This window comes from Alternaria incomplexa (assembly GCF_024043165.1).
Source record: "Alternaria incomplexa strain BMP 0042 chromosome Unknown scaffold_5, whole genome shotgun sequence".
Taxonomy (NCBI): domain Eukaryota; kingdom Fungi; phylum Ascomycota; class Dothideomycetes; order Pleosporales; family Pleosporaceae; genus Alternaria; species Alternaria incomplexa.
The window spans coordinates 1,596,187-1,617,314 of NW_026249854.1; the positions used below are offsets into that span (position 1 = coordinate 1,596,187).

The 21,128-nt window shown below is 53.6% G+C and overlaps 8 protein-coding genes across 8 annotated transcripts; 5 read left to right on the forward strand and 3 right to left on the reverse strand.

Moving 5' to 3' along the window:
* Positions 1-246: 246 nt before the first annotated feature.
* Positions 247-1,102, reverse strand: J4E90_004448 (uncharacterized protein; the record flags this gene model as incomplete). Its single annotated transcript, XM_051434013.1, has 2 exons — positions 247-815; positions 865-1,102. The coding sequence occupies 2 exons, from the start codon at positions 1,100-1,102 to the stop codon at positions 247-249; spliced, it is 807 nt and encodes a 268-aa protein (XP_051292531.1).
* Positions 1,103-2,227: 1,125 nt separating this feature from the next.
* J4E90_004449 (uncharacterized protein) lies at positions 2,228-5,725 on the forward strand (the record flags this gene model as incomplete). Its single annotated transcript, XM_051434014.1, has 1 exon — positions 2,228-5,725. The coding sequence occupies one exon, from the start codon at positions 2,228-2,230 to the stop codon at positions 5,723-5,725; it is 3,498 nt and encodes a 1,165-aa protein (XP_051292532.1).
* A 572-nt stretch (positions 5,726-6,297) lies between these two features.
* Positions 6,298-7,511, forward strand: J4E90_004450 (uncharacterized protein; the record flags this gene model as incomplete). Its single annotated transcript, XM_051434015.1, has 4 exons — positions 6,298-6,357; positions 6,410-6,474; positions 6,537-6,571; positions 6,658-7,511. 4 exons carry the CDS (start codon positions 6,298-6,300, stop codon positions 7,509-7,511), a joined length of 1,014 nt encoding a protein of 337 aa, XP_051292533.1.
* A 1,781-nt stretch (positions 7,512-9,292) lies between these two features.
* Positions 9,293-10,546, forward strand: J4E90_004451 (uncharacterized protein; the record flags this gene model as incomplete). The annotated part of the gene is made up of 1 exon (XM_051434016.1): positions 9,293-10,546. The coding sequence occupies one exon, from the start codon at positions 9,293-9,295 to the stop codon at positions 10,544-10,546; it is 1,254 nt and encodes a 417-aa protein (XP_051292534.1).
* Positions 10,547-11,187: 641 nt separating this feature from the next.
* Positions 11,188-13,047, reverse strand: J4E90_004452 (uncharacterized protein; the record flags this gene model as incomplete). The annotated part of the gene is made up of 1 exon (XM_051434017.1): positions 11,188-13,047. The coding sequence occupies one exon, from the start codon at positions 13,045-13,047 to the stop codon at positions 11,188-11,190; it is 1,860 nt and encodes a 619-aa protein (XP_051292535.1).
* A 1,144-nt stretch (positions 13,048-14,191) lies between these two features.
* On the reverse strand, positions 14,192-16,592 carry J4E90_004453 (uncharacterized protein; the record flags this gene model as incomplete). The annotated part of the gene is made up of 3 exons (XM_051434018.1): positions 14,192-15,617; positions 15,663-15,753; positions 15,800-16,592. The coding sequence occupies 3 exons, from the start codon at positions 16,590-16,592 to the stop codon at positions 14,192-14,194; spliced, it is 2,310 nt and encodes a 769-aa protein (XP_051292536.1).
* A 223-nt stretch (positions 16,593-16,815) lies between these two features.
* J4E90_004454 (uncharacterized protein) lies at positions 16,816-17,628 on the forward strand (the record flags this gene model as incomplete). Its single annotated transcript, XM_051434019.1, has 3 exons — positions 16,816-16,899; positions 16,952-17,188; positions 17,242-17,628. 3 exons carry the CDS (start codon positions 16,816-16,818, stop codon positions 17,626-17,628), a joined length of 708 nt encoding a protein of 235 aa, XP_051292537.1.
* A 156-nt stretch (positions 17,629-17,784) lies between these two features.
* Positions 17,785-20,636, forward strand: J4E90_004455 (uncharacterized protein; the record flags this gene model as incomplete). The annotated part of the gene is made up of 4 exons (XM_051434020.1): positions 17,785-17,800; positions 17,853-18,850; positions 19,470-20,270; positions 20,385-20,636. 4 exons carry the CDS (start codon positions 17,785-17,787, stop codon positions 20,634-20,636), a joined length of 2,067 nt encoding a protein of 688 aa, XP_051292538.1.
* Positions 20,637-21,128: the final 492 nt, after the last annotated feature.

Below are 21,128 nucleotides of genomic sequence, written 5' to 3' on the forward strand. Positions count from 1 at the left end.
TATATGGAGCTATGGAGGGGTTGCTGGTGCTCCTGGCTTTTCCATCAAGTCTCCTTTGTCGGAGTTTCGAATGTAGCTAGACATGACCCAAGGCTGCATCCTGCGTGAAGCCTTGCAATCCTCCGCGGGTATCAACGGCCATGACCACATTGCTTTCCCATGCCAGACGGCCTTGAGGAAGTGCGAACCACGGTTAGGAAGACGTGACGTGTTGCAGTATTCTGAGATACTACACACACCGTCGCCTTAACGCCTTCCAGAGCTCCCGAAGCCGAATCCGCCAGGGCCCCTCTTAGTACCTCTTGTGATCCTACCGCTACTATCCTCATCGATCTCCATGGCGTCGTCACCGCCCATACCCATCAGATTCCGCTTGCCGGTGTTCTTCTCGTCACCGACCGTCATGACTGCCTCAAACGCCCTCTCTTTCTTCCGGCGCATCTTCTCTCGATCCAAGGCCTCTTTCTTGACCTTTGCGACTTGCGCCTCCAGATCTGCTAGAGCGGAGTCGCACCGTTGTGACCATGACTGTAGGGTGTTTTGGAGGGCGGGCAGGGATCCTGGCGCGAGGTCGCGGAGTGGTGAGATGGATGTTACGGAGACGAGGGAATGTGCGGGGTCGAGCGTCGCAGTGATGAGGCCGGAGTAGATGGCAGTGGTGATGAGCTCCTCGAGAGCGCGGGTAGTGGGCAGCTCGAGCGCTGTCATGAGATGTTTGTAGGTGAGGGTGGCGTGTGAGTGTGAGAGGGGCAGTAACGAGAGCAGTAAAAGCTTCTGGTGTTGCTGTGCGGAGAGTTTGGGGAGATTTGCTTGAGCTTCGCGCTGTCAGTATACAACTTGATGGCTATGGTATGATCAACGCACCCTTGTAGTCTTCCCAGGTTCCCCAGGCGAAGATCTCGAGCAGGGTAAGATACGACGCATGCTCCTCTGAATTCCGTAGGTTCTGGATGTTTGGCGTCTGTAGGAGTTCGGCGAATACGTATGTATTGGGCGCACTGGTGGCTTGTACGATCAAGTCCGATGCTGCTCGTGGTAATGTCGCGGACTTGCTGAGGGCCAGGAAGGGCTCGAGAGCGTTGAGGGCCTTGGTTTGCTCCATGTTGTGTTAACGTAGATGTCACAGCTTCTGGAGTGGTAAATGTGTGGTTTCAATGTAGCTGTCTATCGATAGTGGAAGGCGAGCAGGCAGCTGCATGTGAGGTACGTCTTGGCAATCGCGGTCGGTCGCGACTGCCCCGCGACTCAACCCCACCCGCCTCTACGCTCGGACTTCCATTCATTCAACGAGTTCGATTCCGTAAGGGGAGTTGAATGGGCACCTTTTCTTTTTGCCCTTCGCGTTCAAGCGTGGAATAATGTGCCAGGAATTACCTTTCAGTCAGCGACATAGGCCTTGACTCGTACCCGACACCGCCTGCTCCGCAAACACGAGATCATAGGGTGGCCACACATTATCAATCATAGCGCGTGAACTCAGCAGTTCGTAAGACGAAGGACACCAAGTCCGGTCCACGTCGTGTTCGGTGACTGACACGGCGCACCCTAAATCCAGGCAAACTGCCATGACACTGGTAATTTGTTTCGTTCGGTCAAAGCGGTAACAGGCCCTGAGGCTCCGCGTGTCTCATCTAAGGATCAGGAAGGGTTTTATGTTCCTTCCTGTTTCACATGCCAAGAAGGAAACACTATCGTCTAGTGTCCGTGCCGCGTCAAAGACACGACCAACTCCTAGATATCACAATTATTCTTAATCCTTCTTCTGTCATCCTACGGACTTGGAGTGTGCCCTGCATCTCACAGCGCTTGCACTCTGACAGCTTGACGATCAGCTTGTGGCGGCACCCTAGCAATAACGGCCTATCATCCACCTGCGGAGCCGGTCTAGCCTTCTTTCGACGTGCCGCGGCGCTGGGCTTGAATCAGCACTGGGTCAGATTGTGGCTGCTGCACTCCGTTCATCAATCGCCATATTAATAACTTCGCCATCTGGCACTACCGGAAGCTGGCCTTCCTTTTTACTCCGGAGTCCGCTATCCTCTCGCGTTTACCTCACGTTGTCGCCATAACGTCGCGCGATCGCTTTTCGACTTCGCCCCAATCCTCCCGCTTCGTACGAGCCGCTCTCGCCCCATTCGACCGTTGGATGCTGCATCTGGCTCAGCATCAGCAGTCTAGTTCGCGATCCGTCTGAAGTCAACGGCACCGAAAAGCGCTTCTAGCCATCATGGCTCCCACTCCGGCGACAGCGCACATGGCGACAACGACGCTCAAAGTCGAGGGCATGACATGCGGCGCGTGTACCTCCGCGATTGAATCGGGTTTCCAGGGCGTGAAGGGAGTAGGAAATGTGTCAATAAGTTTGGTGATGGAGCGGGCTGTCATCCAGCATGACCCCGAGGTCATCACCGCGGAAGAGGTTAGGGAGATTATCGACGACAGGGGGTTTGACGCAGAAGTGCTCTCGTCGGATTTACCAATGTCGCACAGCGCAGATGACCACTTTCTGAGCGATTCTGAAGATGAAGAGGAGGAGGCGATCGGAAACACCTCGACCACAACACTCTCTGTTGGCGGAATGACATGCGGAGCGTGTACATCTGCCGTAGAAGGCGCTTTCAAGGACGTGGCTGGAATCAAGTCCTTCAGCATATCACTCCTCTCTGAGCGCGCAGTCATCGAACACGACCCGACGATCATATCTCCGGAAAAGCTCGCTGAAACCATAGAAGACGTTGGCTTCGACGCGGAGGTACTGGATACCGTGGCCGCGACACCAGCGGCAAAGAAGAGCAGGAGCCGAAAGCAGCAGAAGACAATGACCACGACAGTCGCTGTTGAGGGCATGACCTGTGGCGCATGCACATCAGCCATAGAAAGCGGATTCAAGGACGTTGAGGGTGTATATCAGTTCAACATCAGCTTACTCGCCAACCGTGCCGTAATCGTGCATGACCCTTCCAAGCTCACCGAAGAGCAGATAGCAGAGATCATCGAGGACCGCGGATTTGACGCTCAGGTTCTGTCCTCCGTCGATGGTAGCATACAGCAGTCGTCAACAAGCAACATCCCCGTACAGCTCAAGATCTATGGACTGCCCAACGCTAGCGCTGCTCAAGAGCTTGAAGGACTACTACGGAAAAGATCCGGCATCACCTCAGCAACTGTCAACTTCAAGTCGTCAAGAGCCACCATTCAGCGAGAGCCTCAAATCGTTGGCCTTCGAGCGATCGTCGAGGCCGTGGAGGCAGCTGGATACAACGCATTAGTCGCAGACTCCGAAGACAACGATGCCCAACTGGAGTCCCTCGCAAAGACTAAAGAAATCCAGGAGTGGAGAAGATCTGTCATCTTCTCGGCTTGGTTCGCACTTCCTGTGTTTTTGATAAGCATGTTCATTCCCATGTTCCTGCCATTCCTCAACTTTGGCGGTATTCGTCTGATACCTGGCCTCTATCTCGGCGACGTCATCTGCTTGGTCCTTACTATACCTGTCCAATTTGGTATCGGAAAACGTTTCTACATCTCTGCATACAAGTCTCTGAGCCACGGCTCTCCCACCATGGATGTTCTGGTAGTACTGGGTACCTCAGCCGCCTTCTTTTTCAGCGTCTTCTCCATGTTGGTCTCACTCTTGGTCTCCCCACACACCAAGCCGACCACACTGTTCGAAACCAGCACCATGCTGTTCACTTTCATCAGCTTAGGTCGCTATCTTGAGAACCGTGCGAAGGGTCAAACGTCCAAGGCCCTTTCCAGCCTCATGTCGCTAGCTCCGTCCATGACCACCATTTATGCGGATCCCATCGCTGCGGCTAAAGCTGCTGAAGGTTGGGATGTTGCTGAAGAGAAGTCGGAACGCACCTCCACTGATGGCAATGCTGCTGAAGAAAGGGTCATCCCCACCGAGCTCATCGAGGTTGGCGACGTCGTTATTCTTCGTCCGGGTGACAAGCTTCCAGCTGATGGTACAGTCACACGTGGAGAGTCGTATCTCAACGAGAGTATGGTCACTGGTGAAGCTATGCCAATACTCAAGAAGAAAGGCGCATTGGTCATGGCTGGTACTGTCAATGGAAACGGACGTCTGGAGTTCATGGTCACCCGAGCCGGCCGCGACACCCAGCTCAGTCAAATCGTCCGCCTCGTCCAGGAAGCCCAAACGAGTCGTGCTCCCATTCAACGCCTTGCCGACATTGCTGCTGGTTATTTTGTTCCAATCATCATCACTCTCGGCCTCGCAACCTTTGTCGGATGGATGGTTCTCAGCCACGTCCTACCCTACCCACCCAAAGTATTCCTTGATCACGCTAGTGGCGGAAAGTTCATGGTCTGCTTCAAGCTCTGCATCGCTGTCATTGTCTTTGCTTGCCCATGCGCGCTCGGTCTTGCAACACCCACCGCTGTCATGGTCGGTACTGGTGTTGGAGCTGAGAATGGCATTCTCGTCAAAGGTGGTGCCGCTCTTGAGACTGCTACAAAGATCAACCATGTTGTCTTCGACAAGACTGGCACGCTCACTGTTGGCAAGATGAGTGTATCTCAGGCGGACATCCAGGGAGGCTGGGCAAGCCCTGATAAGAAGAATCTTTGGTGGACTCTCATTGGACTTGCGGAAATGGGCTCAGAGCATCCTATTGCTAAGGCTATCGTTCTTTCCGCCAAGGAACATCTCCGCCTCGGACCCGATGGTAGCCTAGATGGCTCAGTCGGAGACTTTGAAGCTGTCACTGGTAAGGGTATCATCGCAACGGTCGAAGCAGCCCTCTCTCCCGAGCGTACTCGCTACAAGGTCCTCATCGGTAACACGGCTTTCCTCACTTCCGAAGGTGTCAACGTCCCCGACTTCGTAGAAGAGCCGCTCACACCTGCTGCAAACTCCAGACCTCGAGGTGGACCCCAGAACCGATCCGCTGGTATCACCACGATTCACACCGCCATCGGCAACACCTACACCGGTACATTGAGCATGTCCGACACCATCAAGCCTTCAGCCCGCGCTGCGGTTCTTGCCCTTTCTCGTCTGGGCATAACATCTTCGATTGTTACCGGTGATACTTCTGCGTCTGCCCTTGTCGTTGCAGCAGCAGTCGGTATCGATCCCGCAGATGTTCACGCTTCGTCTACCCCCGCCGACAAGAAAGCTATCATCGAAGACCTGCAGTCGCGTGGCCAAGTCATCGGTATGGTCGGTGACGGCATCAACGACTCCCCGGCGCTCGCCTCGGCCGATATTGGTATTGCTCTCTCTACCGGTACAGACGTCGCCATGGAGGCTGCCTCTATCGTCCTCATGACCAACACTGATCTCCTCTCCATCCCGGCCTCACTCGTTCTCAGTCGCGCCATCTTCTTCCGCATCAAGCTGAACCTGGCATGGGCGTGCATGTACAACTTCATTGGTCTTCCTTTCGCAATGGGTTTCTTCCTTCCATGGGGCCTCTCATTACATCCCATGGCTGCTGGTGCCGCAATGGCATGCTCATCCGTCAGCGTTGTTGCGAGCTCTCTGCATCTCAAGTTCTGGCACAGACCTAGCTGGATGAAGGTCAGTGTTCTCGATCCTGGTGCGCCGATCGATGAGCAGGAAGCGGAGATGGAGAAGATGGGCCACAAGGGCGTCTTTTCCACTCTCAAGGATTGGGTCAGTGATGCGTGGGCCGCGAGGAGGCGGAACAAGGAGGAGACAAGTTATATGCCTCTGAGGGATATGGAGCAGCAGTAATCTCGTCCATGAGTATTTGAGCAGATGTTATTAGTATTGGCGGAGCGCTTAGGATACCACCTTTTCTTGGTTCTTTTCCTTGTCTGTATGTCGTTGCATTTCCGTTTTTCCCGATTGGGAGTCCCTGTATATAGCTCTTGACTCCCGATACTGTTGTTCAAGCCTCGTGTGAATCCAATCCGATCTACGCTACAACAACCTTTATGTCATGTGAAGATCAAATGTGTTAACCCAAAAACATTACTCGTCAAACTAGCAGACATATAGAAAATCGTGATGCGATAGCCCAAGTATTTACCTGAAGCAGCCAAACGTCGGCAGCTTGCCGTGCGCGTGACGAAGTCGCGAAAGCGCGGCGGGCCAGGGTCCACCAATTGGCGTCACAAAGATAAGGGCCAAGATGAACAACACAACACCGCAACCGCTTTCCCACTAGAATCCGCCTTATTCGCCCTTGCTCGCTTCGTGGAGCTTACTCGGAACACACATGCGACCGTGAATAGCACCGAATCCCACGTCCTACATCCGCCCGCCGCCAGAAACGTCAAACGAGGCCGCTGCCGCCGTTCACCATGGGCAGGAACCGAGCCGTGTCGAATGCGTCGACGCGGAGCAGCGAGCCGCCGTTACAAGTAGGTATGGGCACTTTTTGAGCTTGGCAGGACTGTTGCTGAGTAGACGCAGGAGCTGGGGAGTATGTATGATTACCTGGCCAAGGTAGTGCTGTTGGGACCCAGCGGCGCTGGAAAGTAAGTTCGCGATAAAAGCGAAGATATATACCAAACACCGAATAACCAAGAGACACCTATAGATCCTGCCTCCTCCACCGCTTCGTAAAATCCGAATGTAATCCTCCCTCCCCCATCTCCTCCCCTCCTCTCCTCTCCCCACCGCCATCAACAACCCCCACTAACACCCTCCCTCACTCACAGGGCGCGTCCTCTCCAGCCAAACAATCGGCGTAGAATTCTCCTCCAAAATCGTACACATCGCCGACCGCCGCCAACGCTCGCCCTCGTCCCCCTCGTCGCGCAAACGGATAAAACTCCAGTTATGGGACACCGCAGGCACAGAGCGCTTCCGCTCCGTCTCACGGTCCTACTACCGCGGCGCCGCAGGCGCTATCCTCGTTTACGATGTAGCCAGCTGGCGCAGCTTCGAGCAGTTGAAGACGTTTTTGGATGATGCGAGGGCGTTGGCGGGACCGGATATTACGATTATACTGGCGGGGAATAAGGCCGATGTTGAGGATGGGGGTGTACCTATAGGCATGAATAGTGGAGGAGGAAGCACAGGCAACTATAGCAGTTACGCCAGCACGCCCTCGTCGGAATCTGGTCTCCCACCACCCACGCCCTCCTCGCAAGCAAGTCGCACGCCCTCCCTCAACGCCAATCTCCACGCGAGTTATACCGTTGCGCCCGACGGCCGCGAAGTCCCCGCCGAAACGGCTTCTCGCTGGGCCGGCCAGAACGGTATCCCCGTTGCTGTCGAAGTCTCCGCGCTCAATGGGGAGAACGTGGAAGAGCTGTTTACACGGTTGGCGCGCATGATTCTCACCAAGATTGAATTGGGCGAGATCGATCCTGATGATCCGGCCAGTGGGATCCAATACGGCGATTTGGGCTGGGATGATGGGGGCGGGAGTGTGAGGAGTGGGTTTGGGGACGAGGGGGTTAGGTTGAGGAGGAGAGGGGGGAAGAAAGCTGGTGGTGCGTTGGGGGAGTGGGAGGATGTTTTTAGGCTTGGTGGGGGTGGGGGGAGGAGGAGAGGGGGGTGTTGTTGATATGATGGAATGGAGATGGGAGTATGTTAATGTGTGGACGTTTTTTTAGGAGGTGGTAGCGTGTGGATTTCGGATTGTGTAGTTTGTATATGCGGCATACCCACGGTGTTTTTTTCCTTTGGAGGATATATAGATTGACGATGTAATGTGGATTAGAGGGTCTTTGGGCATATGTGAATGAAACAAGTTCCTTCAATTCTGACAGCTGCATGTAAGTACTAATACCAAGCTATTCGGGAATTGAATTCTTTCAAGATTGTTATAAAGGTACTTAACGGCATTTTGTTACCCTGTTTTGCATCGACAGTCCACCGCCGTCATAAAAAAACTTGGGCTTCCTTGTCTGCTGAGCCTCGTATCCTGAACTGACACAACTCATACGCAATATATTTCTTCATTCGATGAGTTGTCAACAATCCACATCACTGATGCTGCATCACGTCCAGTCTACCTCACGATCGCGCGCTACCCGGGAGCTACATGACGATCACATGTCACCCACCATGTCGGAATTACATCGGGATATTTCTCTCACCACCTGCATCCTGCACTAATAGTTCTTACCTCGGGGCAATAGTCGGACGGGCTTGATGCAGATTTGGAAATCAACGGAATTCCGTACCAAACCGAAGTTATTGAACAACGCATCGCTCAGACCAAAATTCTGATAGTCGATCCGTAGAGTACCGCGGCGAGAGGTTTGGTTTTGTGGTGTGGCCAGACGCGGCGACGTGAAGCCTAGCGCGATCTCTCGCGCATGCGCGGATCTAAACGTCTGGCGTGTCGTCATCATGGAAAAGGATAATGCATGCGCACGCGATCACGCTCTAAGCTACTCCCATCGGAACTCGATCCAGCGATACACCAACAATACCTATCGGTCCAAAGCTCCTGGGCTTTGAACAATTACCGCAGCATGCCCACAAAGCCTTGCTAACGCGTCGAGGAAACTTCTGGATCCGCCGTAACGCGTCCGAAACCTCGGCATCTCCATGACACAAATTTACATTTGCCACAGTTCATGGATGGCACCGGCGGGCTAAGGCACTCGGGGGTCGCGTGCCCTTCCGAGGATGGATGTCCAGTTTCCGGTTGGTGCCCTGGCAGTAGCGTAAGCGTCAAGCATGGGCTTTTGTGCGTCACTGGCATGTTTCTTCAGATTTCCATGATATAGGCGTGTGGGCGCGGCTCCGTTTTCTGATCTAGACTTTCCTCCTCCACAACTTACTTCGTACACCCCCATTATTCACGGCCTGTTTGTTTCTTTTATAGATTTACGATTGAAGATTGGAGATTGTGCAGATTACGTTTTTTGACAATCATACTGTCGTTCTCACGCGCTTTTAGATCTCTTACCCGCGCTCTCCCCTCGCGACTTCCGGTTGGAACAGCGAACCCGCTTGCGATTGCCGATATGTCGTGGCTCCATCGATTGAACCCCACGCCGGGCTTCCCGCCACATACGGGACCGTACAAAGTCGGCTCTGTGGATGTAGAGATACCCACGAGCGACCTGGACAGCCCGAGCGCGGATGCGCCTCCTGCGGATCTACCAACTGTCGCTTTCCGCATCTTCTATCCGTGTAAACAAGACAGTAACGAGAAGGCTGTGAGATGGATACCGAGTCCGCAGAGGGAATATATTAGTGCTTATGCGAGGTTTCTGGGGGCGAACAGCGCGTTTGCGAGTGTTTTCTCGTAAGTACTGTGAGATGCGAATGGGATGATCATGATGCTGATAGTTGTCTAGATTGATGCCACAACTACTCTATTACATTTCCATGCCCGTACACCAAAACGCCGAACTCCTCGCTCCCCCGCCGAAGTCCGATCGATGGCCCGTTATGATGTTTTCCCACGGATTGGGGGGTACACGGAACGCATACTCGCACATCTGCGGCTCACTCGCAAGTCACGGAATCGTAGTGGTAGCGGCAGACCATCGCGATGGCAGTTCGCCTCTCGCCATCCACCACACACCGGAAGAGAAGCAGAAGACGAAGCGCGTCGACTACCGATCTATTGCACATACGGCGAGCACAGAAGTATACGAGGCACGAGACGAACAATTGAAGATAAGGCTATGGGAGTTGGGCATGATGCACGATGCGGTCTTGAAAATCGACGAAGGACGTAAACTCAAGAACGTAGCGCAAGACCAACCCAAGGGAAAGAACCTACTCAGCATGTTCTCCAACATCCTCAACATTCACGAACCAGGCTCCATCAGCTACGCCGGCCACTCCTTCGGCGCATGCACAATGGTGCAATTCGTAAAATCCGTCTACCACCGCCCTTCGACCCCAACCCCAGGCTACAAACCTCTCTACACCCCCTCCGCAGACTCAACCCTAGTCCAACAAATCACACCCCAAAACTCCGTCACCCTCCTCGACCTCTGGACCCTCCCCATCCAAAGCCCCGCCACAAGCTGGCTCCGCTCCAAACCCATGCCGTGCTACGACTCCCCCTCTGGCGGCAGAAACCTGCTAGCCATCGCCTCGGAAGGCTTCTACAACTGGTCGTCCAACTTCCGCGAAACGAAATCAATCTTATCTCCTCCCACGCCTTCGAAGGCGAAATACACAAACCAACCCGGCCCCCACATCTTCTACCCCATCGCCTCAGCGCACCTCTCGCAATCCGATTTCGGCGTCCTGTTCCCCTGGGTTACAACCAAAGTCTTCGGTGCGAAGGAACCTGAACGCGTACTCAGGCTCAACACACGCGCGATACTGCAGATGCTGAGGGAGAACGGGGTGAGGGTTGCGAATACGAGTGCGGCGGATTTGGAATTGGAGGATGAGGCTGGGCCGCCGGCGAAGAGCTGGAACTTGGTTAATGATACTACGATTTTGAGTAGGACGAAGGATAGTGTGAGGGGTTGGGTTAATATTAGTGTGGATGGGGAGGAGGAGAGGGTGGGGGAGAAGGTGGTGAGCCCGTTGGAGAAGGTGGGGAGTAAGGGGAAGGGGCCGGGGGATGCGGTGGTTGAGGGGGAGGCGCTGGGGCAGGTTGTTGAGGGGAAGGCTTGAGGGGGTGGTGGATGTGATGTGTGCATGATAGGAATTGTGAATAGAGGGATGGCGTTTGGCATAGCGTTTTTTTTTTTTTGAGGTTTTGGAGTAGACATACCCGGGTATATAGACATGAGTTCGTAAATGATGATGTGTTTTTCAGAGAAAAGAGGTGAACATGTTCGCACTGGAAAGACACACATCCTAACAGCCCGAGACAGTCTTGACCTCTCAATTTTGATCGTTGCGTAACAACGTATGCGTGATTACAGACTAGACTTGGTACAGAAAACTTCCTATTTTCATATACACCCCAAGGAAACTACATGTGCTGTCGATGTGCAACAGACGTATCTGTCGTCGACTGACCAGTTTGCTCTCCTGCTTTTCTGATGAGTGAACAACGGGTATCCTGAGAAACGCCTGAAGTGAAAGACAAAGGAAAGTAAGGGAACGACATCTCCGCCATCACCACTACTACCACCACCACCGCCATACCATTCATCAGCCCGAACAAGTTTTGCATCTGCCACAAGGACAGAGAAACCGTGAAACACACTCCAAAACAACCCATCCCCCGCCATGAAGGTGTGACAATACGACAAGACATGGCGCCACAACCTCCCATTTCCATTCCCATCCCCACCCACCGACCCCGCCTACCAACCAACACCAACACCCTTATCCTTCAACCGCCTAAACTCCCTACACTCATACTCCGTCGGCCTCTTCGCCTTCCCCTGCCAGCGAATGCCCTCCTGCCCCTCACACCTCTCGAGCCGAAACCGATACATCGCTTTCTCCCTATCCACGCACGTATACCCCCTGACCACATAAAGCCCATCGTACCTCAGCCCCAGCTCCGGTCGGAAAGGGTTCTTTTTATTCAGTTGCGCAGAGCGCATGACGCGGATGGGGTTGAGTAACTCGGCAGATTTAATCAGATGAGCGGTGTTCTCCGTAGGCGTGCCATTGCGGCCTTCGGTGCCGGAGTATTCGATGGTGTCACCGTTGTCGACGTCGTGGTATGGGTTTCCGCCGGAGAGCACGATGGAGTAAGCGCCTTTATCGCGCTCACCGTAGATACCGCCTTGGGCTGATCCATGGGCCCCGTCGCGCACTGTGCAGAGCTGCGTTGGCCACCACTGCCCCAGCACCAACTCTCCCTCGCCGTAATACTTCGCGGTCGTAGGAAACTGAGCACGGTACGTTTCATCCAGGCGGTCACTCGTCCTATTATCCCCTTTGTGTGGTGCAATGCCGCGCAGTATGTCTTGATTCAAATCGCCCTTATACCAGCGCTTGTACAGTTGATACGCATCCGCCTTTAGATCCCACGGGAACTTCGTGCCTGGTTTGAAGATGCGGGGCAGACCATAGTCTGGACTGAGTGTCATGGCTTTGCGGAGAAGTGCCGTGTTGACTTGTAGGTCGATTTCGGCTTTGTGGATGAAATCGCGGATCTTGTCGTAGAGGGTTTCGAGTTCGATCTGGGATTTTCCTGGCTTCTCGCAATCTGTCAAGGCCGCTTTGAGGGCTTGGAGGGTTACGAGGGCGAGGGGACGTTTTTTGGTCATGGCTTCCATGCGCGGGTCTTTGATGGTGATGGAGGTGTACCATGCTGGGAGGGATTTTGCAATGGGATACTTGTCGTCTGGATCGTCTGAGACGAACAGGTCGTTTGATGGCACGATCTCTGATTCTGATGCGTTTGTTGGCGTTGCCGGTGTTGCTGGCGTTGCGGCCCTTGAAGATGTAGCAGCTGACCGCTCCCGTGAAGCGCCTGCAGTCGATGATTCTGCAAACGTCGCACTCTTTGGCGAGTCCTTAAGAGGCTCCCTCTGCTTCCTCATCTTCCACAAGCTCTGAACATCGATCTGCTCGTTCGTCTCCTTCTCCTGTGGCTTCTTCTGGGTCGGAGTTGGGGTCGAAGACTTAGACGGCGCCTTGCCCAGCTCCTTTGTGTTAACTTTTAGCTTTTTGAGCGTGTCGGCGTTCGGCTGTGGCTTCCTTTGAATCTGAACTTGAACCTTCGTTTTGCTCGGTTCTGTAGCACCCTCTTTTGCTTTATTAGAGGTGTCGTCTTTTGGCTTCTGGGAGACGGCCTCCTTCGCCTTGGGCTTGTCTTGAACTCGAGGCTGGAGATTGTCTTGAACCTTCGCTTTCTTAGCCGGCGGATCGACAGGCTTCGCACCGGGAGATGTTGGAAGCTTACGCTTTAAATCCTGCTGCGCCGGCTTGATGACCTTGGGCGTGACCGCGATGGTGTCCGCCGCGACAGGTTGCTCCGCATTCTTGAACGGGTTCATCTGATGCTTTGCTCCCAGCTCCGTCATCTTCTTGCTGAGAAGGCTCATTCTCTTCTGGTGCTCCTCGTTATTCGCTTCCTTCTGCTCCTTCGTCTTTTGTAGAATCCTCGCGATGGCTTCTGGTCCAGTACCAGACGCCTTCGCAGCATTCTGGGCCTTCTCCAGCAGCCATGCTGAGGATTTGGGGACTTCGTTTTTGGTCGCTGCCATGGTGTTGCAGTTGATATTCTGCGAGGTGGGGTGGTCGTGTGTTTGTTTACAATGTCAGGCGCCAGCTGGCGTTTGCCATATACGTGCCGCGCTACCTCTAGGCTGCAACAACAGAGGTGCGGGGTAAAAGAGAGGAGCAGTGAATATGGATACTAAGGTACTGTGGATGACGTGGAGTGTAATAGACCTCCGGTGCTAATCCGCTGCGGCCTTGTGGTAGCACGCGTGCGGGTAATTCTGAGTCTTCTACTAGACCCTACTAGAAGCTGCGATATGTCCGTGAGGACGTTGCAACCGTGCTGAACGTTTACTATAGTAAGTTTGGCATCGATAGTTGAATTGATGCTGAAGATATATGGGAGGAAATGGATGAGGTCTATATAGTATTTGATGGTTGACCGCAAGTGCTCGATGTCGCGGATGCCGCGCTAGCCTCCCATTATCGCCGCGCCTTGATTGGCTCACGCGTTATCTCGTTCGACATGGGTGTAAGTATTTCTCTGAATTTACATTAGACAAAAGTCACAAGACAATACACGTTAGAGTCACTAATGCCTATAGCATGCATATACGAGGAATGAAAGCGATAACCTCACCTTGAACAAGTGTATCTTATAGAAGAACAGTTATTTTTGCATACAACTAATGCATGTTAGAGTTAGAGTATCACGTGTCTAGAGGCTATGCAATGCACATATGATCTGAGATAAAGAGTGAGTCATGGTAGTCTAGATAAACTTACATGTTGGTCTCTACATGGGGTAAGGTTCAACAGGAGAGAACATTTGACGCAAGCATGAACATGGCAGTTAAGCCGACACATTGTGATACTGAATTGTGCTCAAATTATACAACTGTCTGAAGTATGCACCGCATGCTAAGGCAATATAGATACAAAACTTGACATATCGTATCCCTTCAGCATAGCGTATCAGCTCATCAATGACGAATTTATCTGTATAGTGCAGTCCTCGTCCCTCGCATAAACAGAACAAGGAAGAGCGTTTAGGGAAACATGCCGCGTTACATTGCACAGCCATATCCCGTCACAGACGGCGTGTCTATCTCTACTACAGACATGCACACATACATATCCGTGTAACCCAACACCAAAATATCCGATACAGTACAAAAACCAACCACTCTACTCATCATCACTCTCCTCCTCCTCATCGTCCATCTCCAAATCCTCATCGCTCAACCCCTCGAGGTCAACCTCCTCCTCCTCATCATCGTCAGCCGCAAACTCCTCTCCACCCTTCTTATCATACTTCTCCCCCTCCTTCCTCTTCCTATCCTCCGTCTTCCTTGCCTCCTCGAGCAACTTAGCCTTCTGCTCCCTGCTCTTACGCTGCCCCGCCACATACGCTCCGAGCGGACTCTTATCCCACTCTACATCCTTCAAGAAGCCATCAACACCCGCACGGTTATTCGGCGCAAACTCAACCTTATTCCTCTTCTCCTCGACCCAACGGGAATTCGCCTCTAGTTTCTGGACGAGCAGCGCGATGAGCGAGGAGACTTTAGTGTTTTTGTTTCCAGAGCTCTTCTTCGTCATGGCTTTGACCCAGCGCTTTAGCATGACGATGACGGGGAGGGCGAGTTCAGGGAAGGCGATATTTTTTGTCCAGAGGATGAAGAATTCCGAGAGGAGTTCGGCGACTTGCTCGCCGATGCCGTCTTGGTAGATGCGTGTGCGGAGGAAGGCTTTGGTCGCGCGGATGCTGATGCTGAAGTCGAGGGCTTTGAGGGTGCTGGGCTTGGGGGGTTTCTTCATCTCGGCCGAGTTGAGGACTTCGACGAGGGCGGGCGCGAGCGGGATGTAGGTGGAGGTTGCTTGGGCGATGCGCAGCAGCGAGCGGATGAGTTGGAAGCGTAGGGGGAAGTATTGCGATGTCGGGATTAGGCGCATGGCTCCGAGGGTAACTTGGACGACGGGGTAGATGAGGGGGCGGAGTGGTGAGGATTTGCCGGACTCTGCTTCGCGGAGGGTCTCGCAGTGCATGGAGATGACTCTCGACCAGAAATCTAGCGAGTGGACGTATTGCCAGTTGTAGACGGTCTTGTAGGAGTCTTTCGTCTTGTTGGTGATGCTTGTGCGTAGGTGTATCGCGAGCTGCCGAATGAAGCCAAAGCCTGTGGTGTAGCCGACAGTGGGATCGATGCCCCAGAGCTCGGCTGCGGTGTTCTTCATCAGGTTGATACCCTGGATGGTGTGGATTGTGGTATTCCTCGCGCTCTTGACAAGGCCCTGGTAGACCTGCTTCAAGACAGCCTCGCGGATGCTTGGGTCCGCAATGACTACCAGTCGTCGCAGGACCAGGAAAGCCGACACTCTTGTTCCGTCATTGTTGGCGCTATCCGACCAGACTGATGCAACAGAGCGCACGACCTCACGGACGACCTTCTTGAAGGACAGAATGTATGGGAGCATGTGGGAGAGCGAGTCCAGTGTCATCTGGAGGGTCTTCGCATCGGACAGGTTCTCAAGGAGGTGATGTATCGATACGGTATGCGACTTGAGGAGGGGAGTAAGTGTGCGGAACTTCTTCGAGTCGGTAGCAACGCGGCTGAGATTGTTAGTGAGATCCTGAAGAAGTAGGGTGATTACTTACATCCTGCCTCCAGCGCTCTCCTTGACGGGCAAGTGATGTTGGAGAACCTTGGGTACTAGGTGAAGAGTAGTCACTTGAACCTGGTGGTATACTATATTCTATTAGCTCAGTTGTTTGATGGATATTGAATATCATACCATCTGGGTCGGTTATGGAGTACTTGTATGATTTAGTAGCCTCCGAGTCGTTCATGTGTGATGCAGCGCGGAAGGCCAGAACGACCTCCTTCATGGCGCGCAGTGAATGTTTGGTCTCCATGGCAGCCTTCCATTTTTGGATTGTCTTCAAGCCAAGCTCATTGCCCGCGTCTTCCTCATCGTCGAATGCGCTTTCTTGCGCTTTCTGGGCTTTCTGCTTCTTCCTCGGTGTGGCCTCGTCTTCACTGGCAGACAGAGCGTCAATCTCTGCAAGGTCGGCGTCTTCGGCAAAGTCCAAAAGCTCGGCATCGTTCTCCTTGAGGTACTTGTAGAACTCGGGGTCCTTCTCCGCCAGGCCTTCGAGCTGCGCCTTGTGTGTGTCTGCGTCGTCGCCAGAGTCGCTTTCGGAGCCGGAGTCGTCGGTGCCGTCGGGCGCATCTTCCATGTCCTCATCAGAGCCTTCCGAAGCATCCTCCTCGACGGGTGTACGTTTGCGCTTGCCGGTCTTGGGCTTGGTCTTCTTCTTGCTCATCTCGGGAATCTGGAAACCGCCTTGGAAGAACTGGTCCATGGACATTTCGCCCAGGTTGTCGTCCTTGGCGCCATTCGTCTTGGGCTTCTTCGCAGCTTCCTCCTCTAGGTCGTCGGCTTTGGCATTGTCGCGGGCCTTGCGCTCCTTCTTCTTGGTGTCCATCTGCTTCCTCTGCTTGACTTTGGCGACATCCTTGCGGCGCTTGATGACGTCGCCGAGCTTGTCCTTCTGGAACTTCTTGGTCGCCTTGGAGACGGGCATGTCGGCGGTATTTGGCGGCTCCTCGTAGGCGCGAGGGTGTTGTTGGCCGGGCGTGCAGCTGGCGGTTGAAAAACTTGGGCCTCGAAAAAGTTCCAGCGCTAAGGACCCTGCAATGATTCCTTAGCGCCTTCCCCACGCGATGAGCTGCGGCGCATCGATAACACCAACTGGGCACCACTCAACTAATCTGGCGACTGCACAAGACAACTCATTCATCGCTATAATGTCCTACGGCAGGCAGCTGGCCTACGCGCCGACGCCCTACATTCCGCGCTCCAATCTCTCCGCGACCATCAACCTTGATGAGGTATGACGCGCCTCAGTCCCACTCCGCATGCGCATACTCACTGTCTACCCAGGAAGTCAAGCTCTCCACGACCAATGCCGAGCGCGACTTGAACGACTCGCTGGCCGAGATCTACAGCATCATCATCACCCTCGACGCCATAGAGAAGGCCTACCTCAAAGACTCCATCGCAGAAGCCGACTACACCGAGACATGCAACCGCTTGATGAAGCAGTACAAGTCCAATCTTGCCAATGAGACTGTCGCGCGAGCATTCGGTGATCTGGATCAGTTTGCAAAGGAGTGGCATGTATGTTATAACAAGTCTTGAGCTTCTCCAGCACTAGGCTGACACGACTCCAGATGGAATGTCCACGAGCTATTGAACGACTACGCGTTGGTATACCCGCTACCATCGAACAGGGACCATCACGATCGGCTCAGTCAGGCGACGTTGCTGACGCCACGCTGGTCGTCAACGCGACCGAGAACTTCATCACTCTGCTCGACGCCATCAAGATCGGCCTGGTGGAGAAGGACACCCTACACCCTCTCCTTGTCGAGATCATCCAGGCTGTCCGCCAGGTCACAGATGTCGAATTCGAGAACAAAGGCAAGATTGTGCAGTGGCTAATTACTCTGAACCAAATGCGGGCCGCCGAGAAACTGAGCGATGAGCAGGCGCGCGAGTTCCAATTCGACATGGATCAAGCATACTACGGCTTTAAGACGACCCTAAAGAAGGCTTGAGACAGGCGAGTAGGCAGCGTTGGACTATCAGAATATCTGCTTGTGGTACCTGCATCTTAGCCCCGCGGTGGCTAGCTTGGGCCCACGCTGGACCTGGTGAGTACTGCACCCCACCGACCAACAATTTTCCCGCGCATTCGCCATAGTCGCTTCAAAATGTCCATGTTAGATGGTATACATCTGCGCCTTGCATCTGCATGTCTTGGTGCTAAATCCATGTCTAGTCCTTGACCTACCGCAAATCTACACCAAGCCCTCCGCTGAGGCCCTCCTTGAAACCCTTGCGCTTCTTACCACCGCTCCGCCTTCGTGGGAATATACAAGTACAAGGCACGAAGGTCACGATGGGAAGCCAGTGATAGAGGCGCGCGAGCCTGCAGTTCAGGTCAATCCAGAGGGCGTCACACGATACCTCACGACCATCATCAGTAGCGGGCTACAATGGATAGAAGATGATGAAGTCAAGGAGCACATATGGGATCAAGCCAGCGCCAGGCTCAGCGAGCGATCCGGTCGATCTGCCATGAGCACCATGTCGCGCTCTTTCCAGATTCCCACCCCGTCCGACTCGTTCGAGCTTAAGATCCACGAGCCTGCCATGACGGGCGACGACCTGGGCCTGAAGACCTGGGCTGCTTCCTACATGCTTGCGAAGCGCCTCAGAACCTTCGATCTCGTCTCCCCGGACACACAAAATCGGCTACAAGTCCTTGAGCTTGGATCGGGTACGGGCTTAGTTGGACTGGCAATGGCAGGCTTGGGCGCAGACGTTGTTCTGACAGATCTGCCCAGTATCTGCCCGAACCTGGCCTACAATGCGCAACAGAATTGGGAGGTCTTCAGTCTCAATGGCGGGACAGTCCGCACAGCTATGCTTGACTGGACAAACCCCACCTCCTGTGAGCCACTGCCAGACGATAACAGTACTGGCGATGACGCATCCATTCCCGCCAAGTTCCCCTTGATTCTTGCCGCAGATTCGCTCTATTCTCCAGACCATCCGCGCATGTTGGTCGATACCATCGGCGTTTGGCTGTCCCCGGACGACAACGCTACAGTGATCATCGAGTTTCCATACCGAGACGCTTACTTGCCTGAAATCAAGGACTTTCGCCGCCGGATGTTCGAGCTTGGGCTACAGGTAGTGGAAGAAGGAGAAGAGAAAGGACGCGATGACTGGGGCCCATCCGAGGCGAGCGAAGATCAAGACGATGATGCGCTCGTGACTTGCTGGTGGTCATGTTGGAAAAGGCAAAATTCAAAGGCCAGCTGAGATATCCAACCAAGATTGCCGCACATTACCCTCTCAAAAGACCCGGCGAGCTTACACTAAGGCGAAATGGCAAGGTGTCCCACGAACCGGAACATGCGCAATTTGGTTTGGTCATTCGCATAGCCGCGGCGCTGCATAGCGACCTCGGAGCAACGCCGAGATACCCACTCCAGCTTTCCAAGAACAGTGATGCAAGCGCCGGATAATTATTACGGATAATTTGGACAGCTTCCAGACTCCCGCCTGCAATGGAGGGGCATTTGCTAACCCAGGCGGGATAGCTTGCCGCGAGGGCTACTAGGATCCACCGTTGTATCGTCATTAGCATTTCACCTGCGCGTGAGTTTTGAGGGACGTGTTCTTACTTATTCTCTTTCCCAAACAATTGATTCTATAACGATTGCGACTGAACTTGAAATTCTCACAATACTTCACGATGGCGACACAAACAGCAACCCAGAAGGTATAGCTTGACTGCCCCACCATGCCCCTCCAAACATGTCTACAACACCACATGAATAGTTCTCGCGCTTCACTCATATTTACAGCCAACTAACACAACCCCCAGAACCCCTCCTTCATCCTCAAAGCCAAAAACGAAGTCGTATACGAAGACCGGCCCATTCCCACCCTCCCCTCCCCCTACGACGTCCTCGTCCGCCCGCGATGGACCGGCATCTGCGGTTCAGACGTACACTACTGGGTCGAAGGCCGAATCGGGCATTTCATTGTCGAGAAGCCGATGGTGCTCGGCCACGAATCCGCAGGCATCGTGCACGCCGTCGGCGACAAAGTGAAGAGCCTCAAAGTGGGCGATGAAGTCGCCATGGAACCCGGTGTGCCCTGCCGCCGCTGCGTCCGCTGCAAAGACGGGAAGTACAATTTGTGTCCTGACATGGCGTTTGCGGCGACGCCGCCGTACGATGGCACGCTCGCGAGGTATTATACGCTGCCGGAGGATTACTGCTATAAGTTACCGGCGAATATGAGTATGGAGGAGGGTGCGCTTATTGAACCTACCGCCGTCGCCGTACACATTACGCGGCAAGCGTCTATCAAGCCCGGCGACTCTGTTGTCGTATTCGGTGCTGGGCCCGTCGGTCTGCTGTGCTGCGCTGTTGCGAAAGCGTACGGCGCGAAGAAGATTGTGACTGTCGATATCAACGACGAGCGGCTCAACTTTGCGCTCAAGTACGCGGCGAACGCGAGTTTCAAGTCCGCAAGAGTGAGCGCGCAGGAGAATGCTGAGAATCTGGTTAGGGAGTGTGAGCTGGGTATGGGCGCGGATGTTATTATCGATGCGAGTGGGGCGGAGCCGTGTATTCAGACTGCTATTCATGCGTTGAGGATGGGGGGGACTTATGTTCAGGTATGTTGTTACGCCCTTCCTCATCATCCCCCTCTTACCCACCACATACCCCTTCTCCATACCCCCTCCCCCTCCCCTCCCCATATTCTCCATCCACAATCTAACACAAACCAGGGCGGCATGGGCAAACCCGACATCAACTTCCCCATCATGGCCATGTGCACCAAAGAACTCAACGTCAAAGGCTCCTTCCGCTACGGCTCCGGCGACTACCAAACCGCCATCGATCTCGTTGCTGGCGGCAGGATCAGCGTCAAAGAGCTCATCACGGGCAAGGTCAAGTTTGATGAGGCGGAGAAGGCGTTTGCGGATGTCAAGGAAGGGAAGGGGATTAAGATTTTGATTGAGGGGCCGGAGGGGCAGTAGATGTGATGGTTGAGGGATGGGGATGCCCTTGTTTTTCTGTGGGACGATTGTAGTATGTAGTGTAGCGGTATGGGGTTTTTTGTGACCGGAATGGCGGCTACGGCTGTGCCATGGTGTTTTTGTAGAGGGTGGGCGGGTTGGTTGGATGGCTCTTTGAGAATATGATGTTATGATTTTACTTGAACTTACTGTTGCTCTCTCATTGTTTGTGTGGATGGTATTTCCTAGTATAGTATCCCCTCTTCTACCGTTTATTATAGGATATGTCAGTATATGTCGGCACTTTGAATGGAACATACAAACAAGAGACTGAACTACGTCACATCCAAGCTGAGCAGGAGACAGATAATGCACAGGTAGTATGAACAATCGTGTTCTCAATTTTGCTAAATACCGTCAAACAGACGAGCTCTCCCTCAAAAACGCCAATATCTAAATGCTGAAATGCACCCTCACACCGACCACACCCCTTCATCATCGTCATCGTCATCG